The sequence below is a fragment of the Aquarana catesbeiana genome, unplaced genomic scaffold (assembly GCF_042186555.1).
Source record: "Aquarana catesbeiana isolate 2022-GZ unplaced genomic scaffold, ASM4218655v1 unanchor231, whole genome shotgun sequence".
Taxonomy (NCBI): domain Eukaryota; kingdom Metazoa; phylum Chordata; class Amphibia; order Anura; family Ranidae; genus Aquarana; species Aquarana catesbeiana.
In genome coordinates this window covers 119,939-147,185 of record NW_027362659.1, presented here as the reverse complement: position 1 = coordinate 147,185, position 27,247 = coordinate 119,939, and the positions used below count along the sequence as shown (strand labels likewise).

General features: G+C 45.3%; 1 protein-coding gene across 3 annotated transcripts in view; it reads right to left on the bottom strand.

Annotated features, from left to right (window-relative positions):
* Positions 1 to 363: 363 nt before the first annotated feature.
* The window catches only part of LOC141121784 (uncharacterized), a 139,082-nt gene continuing 112,198 nt past the window's right edge, over positions 364 to 27,247 (bottom strand). Inside the window, exons 1-8 of one of the 3 annotated variants that reach the window (XM_073611505.1) lie at positions 19,442 to 19,535; positions 18,079 to 18,206; positions 17,555 to 17,678; positions 17,341 to 17,438; positions 17,024 to 17,251; positions 16,761 to 16,943; positions 16,498 to 16,639; positions 364 to 3,297 (exon numbers count right to left, since the gene is read on the bottom strand). In XM_073611505.1, the coding sequence (XP_073467606.1) occupies positions 2,642 to 3,297; positions 16,498 to 16,639; positions 16,761 to 16,943; positions 17,024 to 17,251; positions 17,341 to 17,438; positions 17,555 to 17,639 (1,392 nt within the window). In that variant the 5' untranslated portion in view covers positions 17,640 to 17,678; positions 18,079 to 18,206; positions 19,442 to 19,535 and the 3' untranslated portion in view covers positions 364 to 2,641. Of the gene's footprint in view, positions 3,298 to 16,497; positions 16,640 to 16,760; positions 16,944 to 17,023; positions 17,252 to 17,340; positions 17,439 to 17,554; positions 17,679 to 18,078; positions 18,207 to 19,441; positions 19,717 to 27,247 lie in introns of those variants that run through there. The other 2 variants (XM_073611502.1, XM_073611503.1) reach the window with 2 other exon arrangements.

Below are 27,247 nucleotides of genomic sequence, written 5' to 3'. Positions count from 1 at the left end.
CAAATCTTAAAATGACTTTAAGCATGCAGCATATAATACAAGCAATATATACATTTACAATGGGAGCTACCCAGCCAGCAGTCATGTACCAAACAAATTCTTGATCCGTACCAAACAGATCCTGATCTGTACCAAACAGATCCTGCCCCTGAAACCAACCATCCTCTTCCCTTTTTCATGCAAAATGATCAGAGCTAAGGTGATAGAATACACCAAAAATAAGGTACAATTCACTCACCTTAGATGATCTTGCATCCCACGATATTCTGACACCAGTCCTGTTGGGGACTTGAACCGGATGGCTGGATAACCCCCACTCAAAATTCTGGGAACACACAATGACACACACACACACACACAAGATGAGGTCAAAACATGTTCGTTTATTAAGGGGAATATCCCTTGGCTTTATACAAAATAAAAGGAAGGATGGATTTCAATACATTAGGGTTTGGTTACAGAGAAAAAGGATGCCAATTCCAAGAAAAGGAGTTTATCTCCATATGATGTGTAGTTTCATAATTCATTCAATTCATAAGTACAGGTCAGAATGTTCTCATGAGGAACCAGCCTTTCAGAAACTATGAAATCAGGCCGAGGCAGAAGTACAGTTAAATCACACTTGTTTAATAATAAAAGTAAAAAGAACAAGCGTAGTCAAAACATAGCCAGAGTTTAGTAACTGGAACGGATAGCCAGCCAAGCCAGAAGTCAGGGATCAATGCAGTGGAACAGCAAGCAGGATCTGGAGCCAGAAGGGATATCAGCAAAGCAAGTCTTGAACAGAATTGCAGGAGATAGTTTCTGTGATGTTGACCAAGGCGAAGGCAGAGAACCTCTAGACTGGATTAAGTAGGCAAGACTGACGTGCAGGATATCATCAGCAGCTGAGTAACTGTGGATCTGGCAATTAGCTGACAGTTGAGCAGCCAGCTCAGAGAATGAAGGGCTGAGCCCAGCCCAGACACAGCTACACTAATCTATTAGCCTAAACATTACCAGCCAGTAAACGCATACCAAGTCAAACTCAGATAATAGAAATAACAGGGAAATATACAGAATATAAACAGCATTAATCCTTTAGGTGGCACTGATAGGCAGCACTTATGGATGCTGATAGGTGGCACTGATCTACACTGATAGATGGCACAGATAGTTGGCACTGACAGGCATCACTGATGGGCACTGACAGGCAGCACTGATGGGCACTGACAGGCAGCACTGGTGGGCACTGGCATCACTGATGGACACTGACAGGCAGCATTGGTGGGCGCTGTTGGGGTAGCACTGATTATCAGTGCCCTGATTGTCAGTGCAGATATCCCTACTGAGGAATGCCGCTTACTGGAATTTCCTGTTTACACTGTGATCAGCTGTGATTGGTCCCAGGGACACGGCACACCACCGATCACCAAGCTGCGCACCCCCACGAGTGACGTATGACATCCTCCCAGAACGAGAGCGCCCCCACCTGTCCGTCATTTCACTATATGGTGGGCAGGAATCAGTTAAACTGAAAGGGTTGTTTTATAAGGTGAGGGCTTACATACACTTTAACTTATATCCTTCAGTACTGTACTGTATTCATAAGTGTATGAGTATGATCTCAGGTATTAGTAAGAAACCATGTCTGACAGAGGAAACTATGGGGTCTATTCATAGAAAATTAATTCAGCTGTTACAAAGTATTGCCATAATTTAACAATCAACAATTTGATTTCCTATGATTAGGGTCTCCATCTCGTGGCCATGAAACTGTGTTTTTCATAAAATACTCAATCAGTAAAAATAGCACAATACTGCATAATGGCCACTAGATGGAGCCAAGGAAATCAGTGTATAAAATAAAATACATCCAATATTCATCACAGCTGGGTGAATGCTGCTCACATTCATTCAACTATTTTATTTAAAAAGAAACCTCTAAAGTCGCGTACACACGAGCGGACTGTCCGACAGAAAAAGTCCGACAGAAGCTTTTCATCGTCTATTCCGATCATGTGTATGCCTCATCTGACTTTTTTTTTTTTAAAATTCTGACGGACCTAGAAATGGAACATGTTCTAAATATTCTTGATGGAACCAATTCCTATTGGGAAAACCGCTCGTCTGTATGATGTTCCGGCGGACCAAAAACGGCGCATGCTCTGAAGAAAGTACGAGACGGAAGCTATTGGCTACTGGCTATTGAACTTCCTTTTTCTAGTCCCATCATATGTGTTGTACGTCACCTCATTCTGGACAGTCGGACTTTGGTGTGACCGTGTGAGCGGAATTCCGTTGGAGTTCCGCCGCAGAAACCTTTGGAGTTTATTCCCACGGCAAAACCGGTCGTGTGTACACGGCATAAGTGTTTGGAAATCTTACACCACAAAATGTACTCAGCCAATGAAAGAACCAACACGGTACAACACTTCATCCATGTCTTTGGTGATCTCTGATCTCCTTATGAACTGTTTCTTACATGATGAAGATCAGCCATGGAGTATATCTGAGGTGTATATCAGGGTGTGCTTCTTCCCCACATGAGAGCTGTGATGTCCAGCAACATTCATATAGAAGACATTTCCCACACTCAAGGCATGGTTGTGTGGGATCCCTGATGTACAGAAAGACAGGAATTCAGTGAGTAACAATTCCCTCACTCAGAACTAAAAAGTGGCTTCTTCCCCCTGTGAGATCTCTGATGTGTGTTAAGATGGGACTTCTGTGAAAAACATTTCCCGCACTCAGGACAGGAATACGGCTTCTCCCCCGTGTGAGATCTCTGATGTGTGTAAAGATAGGACTTCTGTGAAAAACATTTCCCGCACTCAGGACAGGAATACGGCTTCTCCCCCGTGTGAGATCTCTGATGTGTGTCAAGATGGGGCTTCTGCGAAAAACATTTCCCACACTCAGGACAGGAATACGGCTTCTCCCCCGTGTGAGATCTCTCATGTGTGTAAAGATGGGACTTCCGTGAAAAACATTTCCCGCACTCAGGACAGGAATACGGCTTCTCCCCTGTGTGCAATCTCTGATGTTTGTAAAGATTGGACTTTGAAAAACATTTCCCGCACTCAGTACAGGAAACCCTCTTATGTATTTGAAAGATGGCACTGTCCCTCACAGTCTGAGGTTCCTCAGGATAAGAGGAATACGATGGTTCATCTACACTGTGTGGTGCCGGATGGAGATTTGAGGTAGCCGGGTTTTCTTCTGGACTATAATGTGTGATGTCCTCATCTTCTACTTTACAGTCTGGAGACAAAGTGAGACAATCCTCTGAGGTTTTCCTCATCTCCCGTCCATCTACTAAAATAGAGATAAAAAGATTATTACTAGACACAAGCAGATTGGTTCCCCTAAACCAGGACTCTGCCCACATCAGGCAGCTTTGTCTCTGAGGATCTTACAATTCCACCATCAAGGTAACTAGTAAAGGGGTCCTCTAAGCACCTACCAGTTTATTTCTTTATTCATGGACCTTAGTCAGGAAACAACAAGAACTGTCTTTTAAAGGAGTGACAGGGATGAGGGGATTTGAAGGATAAGTGTTCCCACCCCCTCTATCACACATTGCCATCTTCTGAACACAAGAAGTCCTGCACCTCCTTATTTAGTCCATGATTTAGTCATGAATAACTGTGGGGCTGAGCCCCACCAGAGGTCAGAGAGTGAGAATGGAGGAGAACAACCAAGATGAAGACTGGACTGATCCTGAAGACCACCATCGTTGGGTTATTGACTCCTCCTTCATTATTACTTTCTATTAAGGGTTCAAAATTATAACCATTTCAATACCGGACACTTTCACCCCTTCCTGCCCATGCCAATTTTCAGCTTTCAGCGCCGTCACACTTTGAATGACAATTGCCCGGTCATATAACACTATACCTTTATGAATTTTTATCATTTTTTTCACACAAATAGAGTTTTCTTTTGGTGGTATAATATCACCACTGGGGTTTTTAGTTTTTGCTAAACAAAAAAATTAAGTAATTTTTTTTCTTCACTGATGGGCACTGGGGAGGCTGCATTGATAGGCAGTACTGATGGGCACTGGTAAGACTGCACTGTTGAGATGGCAGTAAGAGACACTGATAGGCAGCAATGATGGGCGCTGATAGGCAATGATGGGGCTGCACTGATGATTACACCACAAATGGGTGCTTAATCATAGCTTATGATTAAGCACCCATCCCTGGTGTGAAACATGTAAGCCTTGTCTTGTTCTGTTCCTCTGGGATCGATGTGAACTTTTCTCACTATTTGGATTTTATCTGACTTCAATAAAGGTGTCTTAATGAATGTCTTAATGGAGGATTAGTACCCTGAATATCAGTGTAAATGTGCCCTGTCAGGATTCCCAATTATCGGCTCTTCTTTCCTCACATGGTGACATCACATGAGGAAAGGAAATGCAGATAACTGGCAGGTCTGTTTACATGGGATCAGCTGTGATTGGATACAGCTGATTACATGGTAAAAGGCCGCTGAGATTGGCTCTTTACCCTGATTTTTGATCAGCTGTGTACAAAAGACACAGCGGTCACAGAGCATGGATGTCCTTCCAGAACAAGAGAGCGATGCTGTAGCTGTCTTTCAGCTATGGCACGGTACTGAGGGGTTAACCAGTTGCCGACTGTGCTCTAGCCAAATGAAGGCTACAGCGCGGCTGGCTAGTTTTGGGATGCCATCATGATGGCCCCCCATGCTGGTGCTTCTGGAAGAGTCAGTGATCACTGGGTTTAATCACAGCGGCCCTTTACCATGTAATCACTCTGTAAACAAACCGTGGTTCAGCTCTATCCTCTCCTCACATCGATACTGAGTGTGAGGAAAGGAGAAAGATTGGTTGCTAGATCAGGAGTTTTTCTAAATTTTGTGTGTCTTTGGTGTCCTACAGTGCTCATTGGTGTCCTATAGTGCCCTGCAGTGCAAATCAGTACTCATCAGTGCCGTACAGTGCACATTAGTGCCCTACAGTGCTCATTAGTGCCACTAGAGTGCGGTATTAGTGCTCATCAGTGCCACTGGAGTGCCCTATTAGTGCTCATCAGTGCCTATCAGTGAGTGCTCATCAGTTTCACCCTATCAGTGGATCTTCATCAGTGCCTCCGCATCAGTGTCCATCAGTGCCAGCTTATCAGTTCACCCTGATCAGCACTCATCAGTGCACCCTCATCAGAATGCAGCTCCCGCCTCTCCAGGAAGCAAAACGTATGCAGCCTACCCCCTCCACTGGAGCCTCTGCACACAGCGGCAAGACACACTCCATATAAAACAGCTGCAGCTCCTTCCAGCAAAAGCCAGGAGCAGCCTTGGCAAATTACATGTTCAAAAGACTCATTATGCCTCATAGATAATGCATTGGGGTGTTTGTTTTAAAAAAAATGGGGTCATTTTGTGGGTGTTTCCACTGGCCTGGTACTCCAGGGGCCTTCAAAAGGAAATTAGATGTGTAATTAATGCTCCTAGCACACCTGACGGTGCTCCCTGAATGTTGGGCCTCTGTATGTGGCCAGACTGTGTATAAGTCTCAAACATGTGGTATCGCCATGCTCAGGACGAGTAGCAGAATGTATTTTGGGGTATAATTTTTGCTATGTGCATGCTATGTGTTTAGAAATAGCTTATAAATGAACAACTTTGTGTAAAGAAAAATTTGTTTTTTCAATTTCTTTCCACAATTTCCAAAAACTTGTGGAAAAAAAATGACACGTTCAAAAGACTCATAATGCCTCAGAATATATGTCAAGGTGTTTGCTTTCCAAAATGGGGTCATATTGTGGGCATGCCCATTGTTCTGGTGCTCCAGGGCCTTCAAAAGTGTGATGGGTAGTCAAGAAATTAGGTGTGTCATTTATGTCCATAGAACGCCTGATGGTGCACCCTGCATATTGGGCCTCTATATGTGGCCAGACTGTGAAAAAGTCTCACACATGTGGTATCGTCATACTCAGGAGGAGTAGAAGAATGTATTTTTGTGTGTGATTGCAAGTATAAATATGCCACGTGTGACAATTTTGGGGGTGTAAGTGCCGTTAGGCAAGTGGTTAAGGATGTTATCCCATTATTATCAACATGTAAAAGTCTGTGCTCCAATCAAATCATCAGATATAAAATGTTCAGCTGGTAGAAAATGGGTGTAACAAAAGAGAATACATATTATGTTTATATATAGCAGTGGGTAGAGGGGAGAGAGCAGAAGCCAGAAGTATGTAATGTACAACATATTGTATAAGATACAGATAGGACTATATAGTATCAGAATGATGTAATGTACAACATAGAGCAGTGCCGGGACAAGGTCATCTGGTGCCCAGGGAGAAAATGGCAAAATGACTCCCCGCACCCCCTTGTTTATTATGAAAGAGTCAGTGTATTTTCAAAACCAGTTTGAGATAATAACCCACAGCATACATGGCAGTTTCTGTGATAATCACCTACAGCATCAGTGCCAGTTTATGCAAACACAATAAGAGCCCTCAGCATTGGTGTCAGTAGCAGCAATAGTAACTCCCAGCATCAGTGCCAGAAAAAAAGCCCAGAATTGGTGACAGTTTAGGTAGATGGCAGTTATGTAATAATAACCCTTAGAATCAGTGTCAGTTTCCGCAACAATAATCACGAACTTTGGTGTCGATTTCTGCAATAACAACACCCAGCATAGATGCCAGTTTCCATAATAATAACCCCCAATATCAGTATCAGTTTATGCTATAACAACCCCAACACTGATTTTAGTAGCAGCAATAATAACCCTCCGCCTTGGTGTCAGTAGGAGAAATAACAACCCCCAGCATCAGTGCCAGTTTCTGCAATAACAACCCCCAGTATTGGTACCAGTTTATGCAATAATAATGATCATAGATGGCATTTTCTGTAACAATAACCCCCCCCAACATCAGTGTCACTTTCCCCAATAAAAACCTCCAATATTGAGGTTTGTTACCGCAATAGTAACCCAAGGTATTAGAAGGGGGAGGGGCATTTTTAAGGTTAGTTGGGTTTATTCTGGAATCCTACTTCAATCTTTCTGCAATGATGATCAGTGTGATAATGCTATTTAGATATCCCTCCCCATTGGTGGTCAGTGGGATGTAGATATCCCTCCCAATTGGTGGTCAGTGGGATTTAGATATCCCTCCCAATTGGTGGTCAGTGGGATTTAGATATCCCTCCCAATTGGTGGTCAGTGGGATTTAGATATCCCTCCCAATTGGTGGTCAGTGGGATTTAGATATCCCTCCCAATTGGTGGTCAGTGGGATTTAGATATCCCTCCCAATTGATGTTCAGTGGGATATAGATGTCCCTCCAAATTGGTGGTCAATGAGATTTAGATATCCTTCCTAATTGGTGGTCAGTGGGATTTAGATATCCCTCCCAATTGGTGGTCAGTGGGATTTAGATATCCTTCCCAATTGGTGGTCAGTGGCATTTAGATATCCCTCCCAATTGGTGGTCAGTGGCATTTAGATATCCCTCCCAATTGGTGGTCAGTGGCAGTGGTAATTAACCCCTTTGTGCTGCGACATTAAGGGGATAATTAACACAGCCACTGATCACTAATACTTCAGTGACTGGTGGCAGTACATTAACCATTTGTGCTACACATTACTAGCTAATATCAGTGTTAGGTAGTTAACCCCTTCAACCCCCCTTCACTAACCCCCCTCCCCCACACACTCCCTAAAGTTATAACCAGTCCAGGTCACAGTAAAGGACTGTGACGGAGTCGCTGTAAATGAACAGAACTTTACACTCGCTCCTCCTCCTCCTCTGCCTACTGCTTGAATTGCTCAGTCCCTCATACCTGCTGTGGAACCACTATCTCTGTCCCCGCCTCTGAATGACGTCATGTCAGAGGGCGGGACTAAAAATCATTTATTGGGCAAAGATTACTTCACCTGACAGAGTATGTATGTATGTCTTCCAGTAGTGCTGGCCAGGTGCAGGAGGAGCGCAGGGACCGATCCTTCACTCGGCTCCCCATTGCAGCTCTGCAAGAGCACTGTGTGTGCCGGGTCTGTTGTGGGCCACAGCCACGATCAGTGCACTGTTTGCTGTGCATTTTTATCCAATGATTGCCCCCTCCCTCAGGCTGGCTTTTACAAGCACTGCATTGTGTGATCCCAAAAACAAAAAAATTCCCCCTTTTTTTTCTCAGCCCACTGTGCTTCATATATGTTTGGTTTAGGTATATTGTTCTTAGCAATAAACCAATTGTCAATTTTGTTTTTTAGCCATTCGTTCCCGTCCTTGACATCTGCCTGACTTTGCTTGAATTGCATGTGGACACTAGGGATGAGCCGAACACCCCCCGGTTCAGTTCGCGGCAGAACAGGCAAAAATTTTGTGCGAACACCATTAAAGTCTATGGGACTCGAACGTGAAAAATCTAAAGTGCTAATTTTTAAAGCTAATATGCAAGTTATTGTCATAAAAAATGTTTGGGGGCCCGGGTCCTGCCCCAGAGGACATGTATCAATGCAAAAAAAAGTTTTAAAAACGGCTGTTTTTTCGGGAGCAGCGATTTTAATAATGCTTAAAGTGAAACAATAAAAGTGAAATATTCCTTTAAATATCGTGCCTGGGGGTGTCTATAGTATGCCTGTAAAGTGGCACATTTTTCCCGTGACATTTCTGAAGGAATAAAAGTCATTTAAAACTGCTTGCAGCTGTAACGTAATGTTGCCCCCCCCTGTCCCATTACCAGGCCCTTTGGGTCTGGTACGGATATTAAGTTGAATCTGTTTGTAATTTGGAACAGGTACATTTTGTAAGTGTAGCTCCAGCCCAAAAATCTATTTTTAAGCCTTTTGGATAACATAGGGAAGGGTTACCACCCCTGTAACATTTGTTTTGCTGTCTGTGCCCCTGTACAGAAGATTTCACCTCACTTTCTGTCCCAATGACTATTGGATTTAGAAAATTTTGGGTTATTAGGGAAACAAGGATTGGTGATAAAGCATTAGTGGAGACATCTTTTTCCCATATTAACTCCTACAGGAGAGAATTTCTCTTCCTAGGGGTAGATTTCCTCTCACTTCCTGTTGTCTCCCTCCATTCCTAAGTAGGAGTCGTTTGTAAGTCGGATGTTTGAAAATAGGGGACCGCCTGTATATACTATACGGCCTGCCCTATACACTTTGTGGAAAATTGGGCCTTAGGTGGTGGTGCCAGAACACTGTAAGCCCTCACAGTTACTCTTGGTGGGCGCTGGAACGGGCCCTGCTGTGAAATATTATATCAAGAATTGTAATTACGCTCCCCTGTTAAACAGGGGCATAAAAATTGGGCTTTAGGTGGTGGTGGGGGTGGTGGCACAACACTGTAAAGCCTCACAGATACTTTTGTTGAGCGCAGGAACAGGCACTGATGTGAAATATTAGATCAAAAATTGTAATTACACACCCCTGTTAAACAGGGGCAGAAAAATTGGGCCTTAGGCAGTGGTGGTGGTGCCCTGAACCAAAAATATTCCTAGAAGTTATCATCATGAAGATTGAGGAGGAATAGGATAGTCACTCAGCATAATAGGATAGTCACTAAGCATATGCAGTCTTCAAGGGATCCCACATCCATAGAAAAATCAGTTGGTTACATCAGCATCAGGTGCTTGATAGCTGGTGATCCAAGACTGATTCATTTTTATGAATGTGAGCCGATCAATAGAGTCTGTGGACAGGCGCACTCTGTGATCGGTTACAAAGCCTCCAGCAGCACTGAATGTGCGTTCAGAAAGAACGCTGGATGTAGGACAGGCCAGTAGCTCAATTGCATATTAAGCAAGCTCTGGCCAGTGGTCCATCCTCGAGACCCAGTAACCCAGTGGATGTTCTGGTGGAAAGGTCTCCAAGTCTGATCTTGCCCCTAGATATTCCTGCACTATGTAATTCAGACGCTGGCTATGGTTGCTGGAACCGATCAGACCTGGGCGCTGAGGACTGAAGAATTGCCTGAAGGCATCGGTCAGCCGGCCACCTTCTCCACCACTCTTTCTTTGACTGAATGAAGCCTCAGCAACACGTTGTCCAGCACCAAGAAATTGTAACCTCCCAGGCTCTGGAAACGCATTGCACAAACCTTTCTGCAAGGCCTCCTGAAGATATTTCATCCTCTGCTCCCTCTGCGAAGGCTGGATAAGTTCTGCAACCTTACCCTTGTAACATGGATCAAGAAGTGTTGCCAGCCAGTAATGATCCCTCTCCTTGATACCACGAATCCTAGGGTCCTTTCGCAGGCTTTGCAGGATCAGGGAGGCCATGCAGCGAAAGTTTGCAGAGACATTCGATCCTGAGTCCTCTGGGTCACTAAGGATCACATGATCCTCAACCACCTCCTCCCAGCCACGTACAACTCCATGGGTTTCTGGGGACTGCAAACGATCCCTTGAAGACTGCTGCTGATGCTGTGTGTTATCCTCTACCTCCATGTTGACACAATCCTCCTCCTCCTCTTCTTCCTGTGTGATCAGCGGGCCTGTAGGAATACTAGTATATGGATAAATGGGGCCCTTAGAGGTAAGGATGTCCTCCTCTTCCTCCCGCTGTTCTGCCTCAAGTGCCCTGTCCATTATTCCACGAAGCGTGTGCTCCAACAGGAAGACAAGAGGGACAGTATCACTGATGCATACATAGTCACTGCTTATCATCCTCGTGGCCTCCTCAAATGGTGACAGGACAGTGCATGCATCCTTGATCAGTAGCCACTGGCGTGGCAAAAAAAAGCCAAGCTCCCCTGACCCTGTCCTGGTGCCATACTCACACAGGTACTCATTGATGGCCCTCTGCTGCGTGTGCAGCCGCTGTAGCATTGCCAACGTTGAGTTTCACCTGGTGGGCATGTCACAAATGAGGCGGTTCTTGGGCAGGTTGCATTCTCTTTGAATGTCAGCCAGCCGAGCACTGGCATTATATGACTGGCAGAAATGACCACAGACTTTCCTGGCCTGCCTCAGGAGATCCTGTAAGCCAGGGTACCTGCTCAAGAACCGCTGCACCACCAAATTCAGGATGTGAGCCAAATAGGGAACATGGGTCAGGTGCCCCTGTCGGAGGGCGGAGAGGAGGTTGGTGCCATTGTCGCATACAACCATTCCTGGCTGAAACTGGCATGGTTACAATACTGAACCCTGTCCTGCATCCTTCCCAGCTGCCAGAAGAGTTACCCAGTCCGTTGTAAAAAGAAAGGTAATGTCCCTGTCCATGCCTGCTGGACCATGAGTGTGCAGCAATATGCACCTTACTGCTGACCGCCCTGTCCAACAAGGCCAAGACATCGTCTTCCATATTCTGGTAGAGAGCCGGAATGGCCTTCCGTAAAAAGAAATGGCGTTTGGGAACCTGCCACTGAGGTACCACACATTCCACAAATTCACGAAAGGGGGCAGAGTCTACCAGCTGAAAAGGCAGCAGTTGCAGTGCTAGCAATTTGGCCAAGCTAGCATTTAGATGTGGATGGCTGGGACCAAATTTCTTTCAACGGTTTAGCAACTGGGGTAGGGAAATTTGCCTGCTAAAATCCGATGTTGGTGTACCACTAGCAGATTGGCCGCAAGTACTTGGGACACCTATTTCTATACCTTCATTCCTCTCAGTGCAGGTTTCTGAGAGGACTGGAGGTATAGTGGGGTTGGAGATCCCAGCTGATGAGGAGTAAGGAGAGGTCCGCGTTGTTCTTTGATGTGGGTCTTTTGGTAAGGGACTGCATGGGAGGTCGTCATATGTCTGGTCAAGCATGTGGTGCCCAAGCGGCTGCTGTTTTGGCCACGTTTGATACATTCAGACATATGTTGCAAACAGCAATGGTGCGATCTGCTGCACACGTGTCAAAAAAAGGCCCACACCAAAGAACTTTTCAAAATATGAGGGGAGTCAGCAGCGCCCTGCACCTGCTTAGCTCTGCGGTGTGATGCAATAGGGTGGCTGCCCTTAAGCTGCCCCCTGGAGGGCATCCTGCCTCGTTGGTGATGTGCCTCCTCCTGTCTTCTATCAGGCACCCAAGTAGAGTCAGTGACCTCATCATCCCCTCCTTCCTCATCACTGGAGCAAACTTGGCAGTATGCTGCAGCTCGGGGGAACATGACTGCCATTTTCTTGACCTTCTTGGGCACCCCCTCTCTCTAGGCTCATGTTACTCCCTTCCTAAACCTGGGTACCATCATCGGAGCCTTCAAATTGCTGCACATCCTCCTGCAGCATGTATCCGACACTGTGGTCGAATAGTTTGGGTGACTCCTCCATGCATGATGGTGGGGCTAGGGAAGGAGTGACTGTTGACATGGAGCCGATGGATTGGCCGCTTTGGCAGCTGCATTGGCAGGCAAACTACTCTGAGCCTGTGTAATAGAGGATGAGGAGGAAGAGGATGGCTTTGTTATCCATTCCACCAACTCTTCTGCATGTTGTGGCTCAATAACACGGCCAGCTGCAGAAAAAAAGGACAAGCGTGCCCCACGGCCACATGCTGAGGATGCACCGAGTCCATGACCAGCACTGTCGACTGTAGACACAGAGCCTACTTGCCCTCTTTCAGTGGCCTTTGAGCATCTGCCTCTTTGGTGGCCTTCCGGACATGCTATAAATTTTGTTTAGCAAAACCACACTACACTGTATTGTGTACTGTTTAAACCACCAGAAAAGTAGTAGCAAGTGCACTAGGGGTGAACGGTATTGTGTAAAACAACTATGGGTGTACTGTATGTATTGTGTACTGTGTACACCACCAGAAAAGTAGTAGCAAGTGCATTAGGGGTGCACGGTACTGTGTACACTAACAGAAGTGTAATAACAGCTATGGGTGTACTGTATTGTGTACACCACCAGAAAAGTAGTAGCAAGTGCACAAGGGGTGAACGGTATTGTGTAAAACAACTATGGGTGTACTGTATGTATTGTGTACTGTGTACACCATCAGAAAAGTAGTAGCAAGTGCATTAGGGGTGCACGGTACTGTGTACACCAACAGAAGTGTAATAACAACTACGGCTGTACTGTATGTATTGTGTACACCACCAAAAAAGTAGTAGCAACTGCACTAGGGGTGCACGGTACTGTGTACACCAACTTAAGTGTAATAACAACTATGTGTGCACTGTATGTATTGTGTACACCACCAGAAAAGTAGTAGCAACTGCACTAGGGGTGCACGGTACTGTGTAACGTGCACCAACAGAAGTGTAATAACAACTATGTGTGCACTGTATGTATTGTGTACACCACCAAAAAAGTAGTAGCAACTGCACTAGGGGTGCACGGTACTGTGTACACCAACAAAAGTTTAAAAACAACTATGGGTGCACTGTATGTATTGTGTACACCAACAGAAAAGTAGTAGCAACTGCACTAGGGGTGCACGGTACTATGTAACGTGCACCAACAGAACTGTAATAACAACTATGGGTGTACTGTATGTATTGTGTACTGTGTACACCACCAAAAAAGTAGTAGCAACTGCACTAGGGGTGCACGGTACTGTGTACACCAACAGAAGTGTAATAACAACTATGGGTGCACTGTATGTGTTGTGTACACCACCAGGAAAGTAGTAGCAACTACACTAGGGGTGCATGGTACTGTGTACACCAATAACAACTATGGGTGTACTGTATGTATTGTGTAATGTGTACACCACCAGAAAAGTAGTAGCAACTGCACTAGGGGTGCATAATAATTCCGCTCTCACAGACCTGTTTTTTTTTCTTTAAGAAACCCTCCTGTTTTCCACTCGTTACCTGTATAAAAGACACCTGTCCACATACTCAGACTCCAACCTCTCCACAATGGCCAAGACCAGGGAGCTGTGTAAGGATATCAGGGATAAAATTGTAGACCTGCACAAGGCTGGGATGGGCTACTGGAAAATAGGCAAGCAGCTTGGTGAGAAGGTAACAACTGTTGGTGCAATTATTAGAAAATGGAAGAAGTTCAAGATGACAGTCAATCTCCGTCGGTCTGGGGCTCCATGCAAGTTCTCACCTCGTGGGGCATCAATGATCATGGGGAAGGTGAGGGATCATCCCAGAACTACGCGGCAGGACCTGGTCAATGACCTGAAGAGAGCTGGGACCACAGTCTCAAAGAAAACCATTAGTAGCACACTACGCCGTCATGAATTAAAATCCTGCAGCGCACGCAATGTCACCCTGCTCAAGCCAGCACATGTCCAGGCCTGTCTGAAGTTTGACGACCATCTGGATGATCCAGAGTAGGAATGGGAGAAGGACAGGTGGTCTGATCAGACAAAAATAGAGCTTTTTGGTCTAAACTCCACTCGCCGTGTTTGGAGGAAGAAGGAGGATGAGTACAACCCCAAGAACACCATCCCAACCATGAAGCATGGAGGTGGAAACATCATTCTTTGGGGCTGCTTTTCTGCAAAGGGGACAGGATGACTGCACCATATTGAGGGGAGGATGAATGGCTCCATGTATCGCGAGATCTCGGCCAACAACCTCCTTCCCTCAGTAAGAGCATTGAAGATGGGTCGTGGCTGGGTCTTCCAGCATGACAACGACTCGAAACACACAGCCAGGGCAACTAAGGAGTGGCTCAGTAAGAAGCATCTCAAGGTCCTGGAGTGGCCTAGCCAGTCTCCAGACCTGAACCCAATAGAAAATCTTTGGAGGGAGCTGAAAGTCAGTTTTGCCCAGCGACAGCCCCCAAACCTGAAGGATCTGGAGAAGGTCTGTATGGAGGAGTGGGCCAAAATCCCTGCTGCAGTGTGTGCAAACCTGGTCAAGAACTACAAGAAACGTATGATCTCTGTAATTGCTACGGTAAAAAAAGTTTCTGTACCAAATATTAGGTTCTGCTTTTCTGATGTATCAAATACTTATGCCATGCAATAAAATGCAAATTAATTACTTAAAAATCATACAATGTGATTTTCTGGATTTTTGTTTTAGATTCTGTCTCTCACAGTTGAAGAGTACCTATGATAAAAAATTACAGACCTCTACATGCTTTGTAAGTAGGAAAACCTGCAAAATCGTCAGTGTATCAAATACTTGTTCTCCCCACTGTATTTACTCTTTCAACTTGGGACTATATGCTTTGATCCATGTATGGTTTCCCATGGACCTGGATTGTCAACTTGCATGCACATTCTGGATATCAAATTATGGTTTGCAACAGTGAGAGGGAGGTTACAGGACATTGTTTTGCATTCAAATCTCAGGCATTTCATGCCACACATATACTGTGACTGTATCTTTCAATTCCATATACCTCCTCTAGACCACTGTTGACCCAGGGTGTCGTCCCCTTCCCCCTTTATATCTCAGCAATTCCCCCCTTTTAGATACATAAAGGTATTAACAACATTCACCACAATATGCCAGTGTGCCTCTTTCCCAGGATCCAGGGTCTGATCTTCCTAGGATCCATTTCCCGTTGGGAGCCAACTTAGCTCCACATCCTATTCACATGCATGCAATTTCTATGTTTCAATTTATTATTGTTGCTCAGAATTGAAGATATTGTATTTTCACATTCCTCGCTACATATATATTACTGTCACTGGTTAGGGGCAAGAATGGTGGCCATTGATTTTTTTTTATCACAGTATGATTGACACGTTGTGAATGATTCAGTTTTTATCATTGGCTATTCCATTTATGTGTTTTTGACATAATACATTTTGACTTTTTGTACTTGCACAGTGGGCTCTGTATCTCCTTTCCTCTTTTCCTTATCCCCTCTTATGTCATTGTAGTCGGTTGAGCTGAAGCAGGATTTTTATTATGAGTTTTTGATGATATGATACCGAGAGCTCCCACTCCAAGCCTTTTCCCCCCTCTCTCCCCTTTTTGCAGTTTTAAGCATATACAGTAGGGGTTTATTTATTTATAGCAGGGATTTGCACCTTGAGGGATCCTTATTTTTAGTTCTTGATCACTGCACTTCACTTGCACCCCTCTCCAGGGAATTGTTGTGTCCGGGGCTCCTGCCCTCCCCCTACAGGCCCTGATAGATAGCATATAGTGTAAAGGTCGGGACTCATAATATTGGTATTCAGAAATCCGTGGAAACTTAAATGTTTACATGAGACAAGTTGCAGAGGTCCCACACTGCTGCCTCCCATCTCCTGAGACTACACTCAGTGACTTGGGTCTGAGACTATACAGAGATATCCCTCCACCTGGGACAGCCAGCAGATAACAGAGCTATTAACTCTGGGAGAATTGTTCTGGAAGAGATCTTACCAGACTCAGGCACGTGGAAGAAGACCCATATCCAAGATGCCTAGGACTAATAACACCTATGGTGAAAATGAACATTTTGCTGCCAGCTGAACCCCAGAATCTCCATAAATCCAGTCTAGATACATAAATTGTGTCTGCAGCACAAAGAAGGAAGATTATCTGAGAGAAATACAGGAATACAGGACGGGGAACAGGAAAGTGACCAGGGGATTACAGGCTGATATCACCCAGTCCTTGTCCTACTCTGGCCAATCAGTGAGCAGTATGGGTGGAGGAATGTATTTAGTGTTAATGACCCACCTGTGCTGATCTCTGTACGAGTGTCCTCCTCTATAAATGTCCCCGTTATTCCATCCTCCTCCATAGACTGCTGATCATCCCTCACATACCTCTCTTTTTCTTCTGCTTTAACCTCAAATTCTATATCGATTGGATCTCCACTCTAAATCAAGAAAATGAGAGTGAATATCATCTGTAAGATATAAGCTTTATTATTGTGATATCACATAAAAAATCCACACATTGTCTCTATAAGTGTGTTTTATAAGCTCCGTCCCACCAACCTTGTAACAGTGAGGGATGGTGTGATCTTCCTGTGTGGAATCCCGGGAATACAGAGGACGGGGACATCTCTCTGGTGGGTTCCTGGTATTAGGTGGCTCCATCATATTCTTGTGTCCTTCTGAAAACTCCTCGGTCACTCCATACTCCTCATCCTCCTCTTTATACTCTTCTTTAACACCATCCTGAAAGATATATTACAATATTCATTGTAACAAACATGCTGTGTATAAATTATAACTACCAATAATTATCAGTCATCTACCTGATGATGGTGAGGGATGGTGTGATCTTCCTCTGTGGAATCCGGGGAATACAGAGGAAGGGGACATCTCTCTGGTGGGTTTCTGTTGCTGGATGACTCCACCATGGTGTCCTGGTACAGATCTTTGTGTTCTTTTAGAGACTCTGACTCCTTCATCACCCCATCCTTATCATCCTCCTCTTTTATCTCTTCTTTAACTTCAACTTTAGAATCTCTCAGGTTTCCACTCTGAATATATAATAAAAATGACATCAATGGTAACAATGCAGATAATGTACAGATCCTAATGATACTCTCAGTGATTGTTCCTCATCTACCTGATGATGGTGAGGGATGGTGTGATCTTCCTGTGTGGAATCCCGGGAATACAGAGGATGGGGACATCTCTCTGGTGGGTTCCCATTACTGGATCCATCTGTAGGAAACACACACACTGACTGAATACATTGTTTCTATGTGTTTATCAGATGATGGGGGGTCTAGGTGGACCCTCCGTACTGCTCTCTCCTTTACAATAAAGTCTCCTCTTACCCGGTGATGTGAGGGGCGGCTGATTGTCCATCATGATGTCCTTGTAGAGATCCTTGTGTCCTTCTAAATACTCCCACTCCTCCATGGAGAAATAGACAGTGACATCCTGACACCTTATAGGAACCTGACACACACAATGATACAGTATTGAAGAAATGGATTCTGGACAGCCGAACTCCGATAAAAGCCTTTATTGTAATGAATAGTCAACGTATATGTGAACAGAAGCAGGACAAACAACTGATGCATTTCACAATATCATTGTTGCTTAGTCATAGCTTATGTTGTCACATGAACATTGACTATTCATTACAATAAAGTCTTTTATCAGAGTTCGGCTGTCCAGAATCCATTTCTTCCATATTGCTTGTGCTGAGCCTGCTTCCACTTTGAGGGGGGCGTTTTCTCTTCAGTATACCACCTGGAGTGGTTCTCCCTTTTGTACACACAATGATACAGTCACCACCCAGACACATCCCTTGTCTGTTACTGGATAATGTCCCACAATTCCCAGCACCGCTCACCTCTCCTCCATGATCTCTCTGGTGACTTCTAGAATCTTCTTTATATTTCTCTATTCTATCAGGGAGGGAGGTGGAGGCAATGTGATGGTCATATGATCTCCAGACTTCACAGGAGGAAAACTCTAGATCTGAACACAAATAGTAAAATCAAATGATATTCCCAGAATCCTCCTCACCTCACCATTCAGGTCTTCATTTTATTAAAGCCCCACTTCAGACTGAGGTATAATTTACCCACACAGGACCCCCACATCACACAGGTTCAAAGCTTGTTGCAGGTATTCTGATGTCATTACATACAATGCAGGACCAACAGTCCCACTTTGCTAGTGAGGAGGCCAAGGGTCCACCCACATCCTAAGAGCATCAGAAGAAAAGCCAGATGGAGGGACATTGGGAGGAGGAGCTATGAGGTCAGTGTGATGTCATAGAACATATAGACTCTGGATGGAGGGACGTTTGGATGAGGAGATTTGAGGGGCCCTCTATATGAGGCTCCCATGCAAACCAAATCATTGTTCCTGGGTGTGTCCTACCTCTCCTAAACTGAAGAGTGAACTCTGACCTTTACCATACAGAAATCTGTCAGGAATCTGTGAAAGTAAGTTCTCATGTGAGTGGGTGACGTGCGGAGGAACGGAGTGTAAATAGCAGACAATTTTCTCCAGAGCTCCTAATGGTGGGGATGGATTTTGATGAGTGCTGGTGCCAAGTTTCCACCCCCCAGGATCACTGCAGATGTGGAGAAAAGCTGTGTAAGAGGATATGGAGGAGAGATGAGGAGGAGATCCAGGAATCAGGATAAAGGTCAGGACAAGCAACAGACGAGCGCATCCAAGAGATGAAGCCGGGGTCACTACACAGAAAATCAATCCAAGGAAATAACAGGCAGGACGAGGAATAGCAAGAAGGAGCTCAGAGACAAATGAGAATATTGCTCAGCCAATGGGAGATGATCTCAGCATGACTTACATAATGAAGGAGATGAGGGGGAGGGGAGGAAGTCACTTATGGTGACCATAGAGACATGGAAATTCAGCTGGTTCAGCAGGGATCGGTCACATTTCCATCCATGTGTGGTCACTGCCGGATAAAAGTCACTCCATCAGCGGCTGCAGCCAATAGCTTTATCACTGATCTGTGTATTCTGAGAGCGGAGGAGCGCCCCCCATTGTCAGAATACAATAGTGCAGCGGGGAGGATTCCCCCATCCCCCTCCAATGTGTGGATGGGGGAATCACTTCAGTTTTTTCCTCTCATCCCGCTGGATGAACGATAAAACTGAACCATCTATGACCAGCTTTGGAAGCAAGATATATTAATCATCAACTGATCCCCCTGAAGGGGTTAATCTACATATTACCTCCTCTGCCGACAACTCCTGCATTGTCTTCTCGCTACGTCCTACCAAATGGAACGTCCTGTCTGTATCTAACATCACTTCCTGTCTGTATTCCATAGAGTCTTCCTGTCTGGGTAGAGGTGAGATCACCACCTTGTGGAGCTCAGAAGAACTGCAGCTCAAGTAACATCTCATAGTGTGAACACGGCCTTGTGCTGTGTGTGTATGTACTGTATATCCTTCCCCTTTCTCTCCTCGCTGAGTGTGTATGAAGAGGCGGAGCCCTGAGTGTGTATGAAGAAGCGGAGCTCTGAGTGTGTATGAAGAGGCGGAGCTCTGAGTGTGTATGAAAAGGCGGAGCCCTGAGTGTGTATGAAGAGGCGGAGCTCTGAGTGTGTATGAAGAGGCGGAGCTCTGAGTGTGTATGAAGAGGCGGAGCTCTGAGTGTGTATGAAGAGGCAGAGCCCTGAGTGTGTATGAAGAGGCGGAGCTCTGAGTGTGACTTGCAGCAGACTTGTAGGAGTGAGCGAGGAGGATCCAGTTCCTTTGCCATCGGAGGTGAGGAGAGTGTGAAGGATGTTGGTGACTCTGGTAGATGAAAAGCTGGGAGTCATATTGCTCTGGTGAGTGGGGAAGCACTACTAAGGGGGCGCCCTCACCATCACGTGTGTAAGAGGTGGAAGAAGGCGTGGCTACACTACAGCTTACAAAAACATATTTGGGGGACACACCCTACAATGCGTTTAAATTCAAGATGGTGCTGCTATAAGACCTACAAACAGTACAAAATATATTACAGCGCACACATTCAAGAATTACATTTCCTGCAAGGCTAGTTAAAAACACCTGAACATATTCAAAAAATATAGGGGCTTGGCCACACTATATGGTCATATAGTGCTAAGCCCACTTACTGCGACAAAGTACCCCTAATATTTTGTGCTACACTACAGCTGGCACAGTTTGGAGCACTGAGAACTTTACACCTTATCAACTTTTCATTGATTGGTGGATTTTTTTTAGCAAATAAGTTCAATGAAGTAGATGTAAAGTGGAAGCAGTGGACTTGCAGAGAACACTATATTGAGTACAAAATATTGAATGATTACATGAATTTGAACAGGTTTTTACTTTATTTAGTGTAGTGCTGGTAGATTTTCAATCTACTGCTGATAGGTAAATTTAGTTTGTTATCTGTTCATATATAGTCAGATTTGCCTCTGTTCCAGCTTGGCTGAGTTGCATGTAGTTTCACACTGTGCCTGTGGGTGTCGTTGTCGCCATTGGTCGGTGTTGGAAAGGCAACACGTTGAAGCGTATGAGTGCTCCTCTGTCCCGGAGATAACTCGGTGGAGGTGGTCCTCCGAGTTGCATTCTGGGAGAGGGTATTTAAGGAGCAGACGCCATGTTTTAGGGTTCGTTTCGTTCCACCTGCCTGCCCTCCTGGCCGACAGGTATGTGCTAGGAGTACTACCGCGTGGCCCTCCGACCGGGAGGCCCACGTTGCTGCAGCGTGTGGGTGGGCCCAGAAGCATGTCTGGGGCCTACCACAGCGGCAAGGGAATGGTCCTGGGCTGTCTGTCCTATGTGAAGAAGCTGGACAACTGAGAAGATCCCAGGGGGGGACCCGTCATGGAAGGATCATGCAGAGTGCTGGTCTGGAGAGGGGCCTGGTGACTCAGTTGGAGGACGTATCCTAAAGTAATCCTATCGCATAGCACTGCCGGGTCGGCTTAAAGGTTCTAGTGCTGTGTATGCTATCCACCGTAAACCATTACATCCTGTGGCAGAGGATCGTACGGGTTTCTATTCCATTCAAGTCTGTGGCAGAGACTTTTGTTTGTGCTGCGTACTGGCTGCTAGGTTAGCTAGAGAAACCTATCCAGGCGGGCAAAGATTCAACTATGAGAGGAAAGTACATTCATCTATAAGATTCCAATTTCTAATACTACACTAAGAAAAGGTATTTGAACTTCCCTGCAACTCATCTTCTACATCTTTCCTGCTACTTCCTTCAATTTTGTTTATTAATTTAAAGGCTTATATGCAAGTTATTGTCATAAAAAGTGTTTGGGGACCCGGGTCCTGCCCCAGGGGACATGGATCAATGCAAATAAAGTTTTAAAAATGACCGTTTTTTCAGGAGCAGTGATTTTAATAATGCTTAAAGTCAAACAATAAAAGTGTAATATTCCTTTAAATTTCGTACCTGGGGGGTGTCTATAGTATGCCTGTAAAGGGGCGCATGTTTCCCGTGTTTAGAACAGTCTGACAGCAAAATTACATTTCAAAGGTAAAAAGCCATTTAAAACTACTCGCGGCTATTGCATTGCTGGTCCGACAATACACATAGAAGTTCATTGATAAAAACGGCATGGGAATTCCCCACAGGGGAACCCCCGAACCAAAATTTAAAAAAAAATGACGTGGGGGTCCCCCTAAATTCCATACCAGGCCCTTCAGGTCTGGTATAGATATTAAGAGGAACCCCGGCCAAAATTTAAAAAAACAATGACGTGGGGGTCCCCCTAAATTCCATACCAGACCCTTCAGGTCTAGTACAGATTTTAAGGGGAACCCCGTGCCACAAAAAAAAAAAACGGCGTGAGGTCCCCCCAAAAATCCATACCAGACACTTATCTGAGCACGCAACCTGGCAGGCCGCAGGAAAAAAGGGGGGGATGAGAGCGCCCCCCCCTCCTAAACCGTACCAGGCCACATGCCCTCAACATTGGGAGGGTGCTTTGGGGTAGCCCCCCAAAACACCTTGTCCCCATGTTGATGAGGACAAGGGCCTCATCCCCACAACCCTGGCCGGTGGTTGTGGGGATCTGCGGGCAGGGGGCTTATCGGAATCTGGAAACCCCTTTTAACAAGGGGACCCCCAGATCCCGGCCCTCCCCCCTGTGTGAAATGGTAAGGGGGTACTTACCCCTACCATTTCACTAAAAAACTGTCAAAAATGTTAAAAATGACAAGAGACAGTTTTTGACAATTCCTTTATTTAAATGCTTCTTCTTTCTTCTATCTTCCTTCATCTTCTTCTTCTGGTTCTTCTGGCTCTTCTGGTTCTTCCTCCGGCGTTCTCGTCCAGCATTTCCTCCACAGCGTCTTCTATCTTCTTCCTCTCCTCGGGCCGCTCCACACCCATGGCATGGGGGGAGGCTCCCGCTCTTCTCTTCATTTAAATAAAGGAATTGTCAAAAACTGTCTCTTGTCATTTTTAACATTTTTGACAGTTTTTTAGTGAAATGGTAGAGGTAAGTACCCCCTTACCATTTCACACAGGGGGGGGCGGGATCTGGGGGTCCCCTTGTTAAAGGGGGCTTCCAGATTCCGATAAGCCCCCCGGCCCGCAGACCCCCACAACCACCGGCCAGGGTTGTGGGGATGAGGCCCTTGTCCTCATCATCATGGGGACAAGGTGTTTTGGGGGGCTACCCCAAAGCACCCTCCCAATGTTGAGGGCATGTGGCCTGGTACGGTTCAGGAGGGGGGGGGCCACACTCTCGTCCCCCCTCTTTTCCTGCGGCCTGCCAGGTTGCGTGCTCGGATAAGGGTCTGGTATGGATTTTTGGGGGGACTCCACGCCGTTTTTTTTTTTTTTTTTGGCACGGGGTTCCCCTTAAAATCCATACCAGACCTGAAGGGTCTGGTATGGAATTTAGGGGGACCCCCACGTCATTTTTGTGTTTTAATTTTGGTTCGGGGTTCCCCTGTGGGGAATTCCCATGCCGTTTTTATCAATGAACTTCTATGTGTATTGTCGGACCGGCAATGTAATAGCCGCGAGTAGTTTTAAATGGGTTTTTTCCTTCGAAATGTCATTTTGCTGTCAGACTGTTCTAAACACAGGAAACATGTGCCCCTTTACAGGCATACTATAGACACCCCCAGCTACGAAATTTAAAGGGATATTACACTTTTATTGTTTGACTTTAAGCATTATTAAAATCACTGCTCCTGAAAAAACAGCGTTTTTAAAACTTTTTTTTGCATTGATCCATGTCCCCTGGGGCAGGACCCAGGTCCCCAAACACTTTTTATGACAATAACTTGCATATAAGCCTTTAAAATTAGCACTTTTGATTTCTCCCATAGACTTTTAAAGGGTGTTCCGCGGCATTCGAATTTGTCGCAAACACCCCAAATTGTTCGCTGTTCGGCGAACTTGCGAACAGCCAATGTTCGAGTCGAACATGAGTTCGACTCGAACTCGAAGCTCATCCCTAGACCTAAGATGTTCCCTATGAGTACAGCTGCGGGTGCTATGCTGACCGGAACCTTGCTGACAGATACTGGCATTCGTTTGAAACCGCAGGAGAGGTTTGTGCTCTACACAGTCGGAGATATTGAAGGGCTGGGCATGCTTTGCCACAAGTGTGAAGGACTGGCCATACATCACCGTCCATTTGTCCGATGTTTGCAGTGTGGAGAATACTTATTCACAGTGGAGCAACCTACCATGTCGCCCCGTGCTTATCTTGTGGATGGGGCTACAGGAATTGCCACAGTGGAAACTGCTGCTATTGCTGCTGGAGAGCAACAGGCCGTGATCTTGTCTGCTACCGTGAGTGCTTCCGAGGAAGATACCGCTGTTACTGCTTCCTCAGCGGATATCACTATTATGTCTATGTCTACTACGCCTATCCCCGTTGCACCTGTCCAGAGGAAGGTGGGATATGTAAAGGCTTCCCGCGGCCGTGGTCGAGGCCTACCCCAGAGACTACCTGAACCGGAGCCGGAGAAATATATGATCCAGAGAAGTCCACGTCAGGAACGGGTGAGAGATCAAAGGGGAATGTATCTGGGACTCTTTGTAAATATTTGCCAGCAGAAGAGTTGAGAGACTCGGAGATAGATTCCATGTCAGATCTCTCCGGTGATGATGATTTGTTTGAGACAATGTCACAGAAACTATTGTGGGCCCAGGGCGAAGATGTTGCTTCTGCCTTAACTTTCTCAGAGTGGACAGCCCTGGATTCTGGGAAGACATCACCTTGTGTGGAGCCGCACAGTACTACCAAAGAGACATTGTCAAAAGTTACTAGTTTGCTTCTGACACCCGACGAGTCTATGGTGAGTAAATCACCAAACTCTTGTGTGCCTCCTGGTTTGGGGAAAAATAGATCTTTGCCTAAACTTGCACGTTTACAGAGAGTACTTACCAAACGTGTTGCCACAGAATATGGTCTGGAATTTCCCTATGTTACTCAGGAAATTATGCAGGAAACTGAGGCCAACCGGGAACTGTGGTACAGTGAAGCTGTTTGGGACTAATTGTCTGTGCCTAAGCCTTTCCGGAAAACTGGATATTCTGTTGTTATGGATGAACGCTTCAGTGGATGTTTTCTACACTGGAACTATGGTCGGCACATCTATGCTGACAAAGTGGTCATTTGCAGACCCGGAAAAGATGATGTTGTGTACTTTATCACTACAGTGGATAAACTGGGAAAGAAACTGACATTGCCAGATCCTCGGTTTTATTGGTGATTATGAACAAGAACTTTGGGGTATATAGTTAGAGAGTGTCAGTATATAAAGATCTCCGTGGTCAAGAAGTGATATTCATCCCAGTGTTTTCAAATCCAAAGACTTTGCTAGCTGGATTTTCTTTATTGAAAGGATGTGATTCACTTAAAGATAGGGATTGACTTTTTCAAGTTACTTTAGTTTGTTTCTATTCAAAGGAAAATATACGGGAAGAGAGTGTCATTCTTCTTTTGGAATGAGGCTTTGCTCCTAAACTGTTTAGTGAGGATACTGTACATATTTAGTGTGTGTCTAACTTTTTTTTTTTTTTTTCAGGTACAATTGGATCTCCTATCAAGCTGTTAGGCTTTTCAGCTAGATAGATAGTGGGGTTGTGACAGTCATAATGTGATTTTGTTTGCGGATGTGAACATGTTGTTGTACAAATGTTGAAACTGTAATATCTCTATACTGTCTTTTCTTTTTCCTTGCCCTCATCCAAGTTTTTTTTTTAAGTTCAAATACCTACTCTCAAGCTTTGGAGTTGTTTTGACAGACGTTGAGGACAACGTCTATTGTAGTGGGGGGGGAGTATGTAGCGCTGGTAGATTTTCAATCTACTGCTGATAGGTAAATTTAGTGGGTTATCTGTTCATACATAGTCAGATTTGCCTCTGTTCCAGCTTGGCTGAGTTGCATATAGTTTCACACTGTGCCTGTGGATGTCGTTGTCGCAATGGGTCGGTGTTGGAAAGGCAACACGTTGAAGCGTATGAGTGCTCCTCTGTCCTGGAGATAACTCGGTGGAGGTGGTCCTCCGAGTTGCATTCTGGGAGAGGGTATTTATGGAGCAGACGCCATGTTTTAGGGTTCGTTTCGTTCCACCTGCTGGCCCTCCTGGCCGACAGGTATGTGTTAGGAGTACTAACTGGTGGTCCTCCGACTGGGAGGCCCACGTTGCTGCAGCATGTGGGTGGGCCCAGAGGCTTGTCTGGGGCCTACCACAGCGGCAAGGGAATGGTCCTGGGCTGTCTGTCCTATGTAAAGAAGCTGGACAACTGAGAAGATCCCAGGGGAGGACCTGTCATGGAAGGATCAGGCAGAGTGCTGGTCTGGAAAGGGGCCTGGTGACTCAGTTGGAGGACGTATCCTAAAGTAATCCTACCGCATAGTACTGCCGGGTCGGCTTAATGGTTCTAGTGCTGTGTTTGCTATCCACCGTAAACCAATACATCCTGTGGAGGATCGTACGGGTTTCTATTCCATTCAAGTCTGTGGCAGAGACTTTTGTTCGTGCTGCGTACTGGCTGCTAGGTTAGCGAGAGAAACCTATCCAGGCGGGCAAAGATTCAACTATGAGAGGAAAGTACATTCATCTATAAGATTCCAATTCCTAATACTACACTAAGAAAAGGTATTTGAACTTCCCTGCAACTCATCTTCTACCTCTTTCCTGCTACTTCCTTCAATTTCGTTTATTAAAGCATTGGAAAAGATACTCAAGTGTCCGGTATTAAACTCAATGGGACCCTAGACCCGGTTCTGGTGAAATTAAGGTAACTAAGGTGACGGTAACAGCCCGCTATAAACCAGTAGCTCCACCGAGAGTTATTGCTACATTAGTATAGAAGGAAATATTACAAGGTTAATGAAGTAGGTGTAAACTGGAAGCAGTGGATCTGCAGGGAACAGCATCCTGAACACAAAGCACTTTATGTTGTATATGAATTTGCACATGGATCAGTTTACTTCATTTATTGATAAACGCCATAAGATCAATAAAGTAGGTGTAAAGTGGAAGCAGTAGATCTGCAGAGAATATTATTTGAGCCCCTAGCACTTTATATATGAATGTCTCCACATATTTTAGTGTATTTGTGATGATTTCTGTGCACACACAATAGGACAGCGCTGTGACACATAATGCTCTTCTAGTTGATAAAGGGAATACTTACCTTTGTTACAGCAGCAGTCCGGTATAAGTTATTTTTGTAGGTATTTGAGTTGTTACACATAGCGCGGGTTTTATTCTATTTATATTGGTGACATAATTGGCCAAATCTGGGGATCAGGAGCCATTTCCACCCTTTACTCTCGGCTGGGGTTCTTTGTATCCATATAACAGAAGTTCTACATGACTAAATCTGCAATCAATTTTACTGCAAAACAGGGCTTATTTTCAGGGGGAACGCAGTTCCGGCAACTCCAGCACTGACTGTATGTAATGGGAAGGGGTGCTGGGGTGTGCTGCAGGGTCTATTGATGCTGGCTGCTGAGAGATCTATTCTACCTGGAGGGGATCTATTTTTGCAGGGGGGTCTATTCTCACTGGTGGGGGGCCTATTGTTGCTG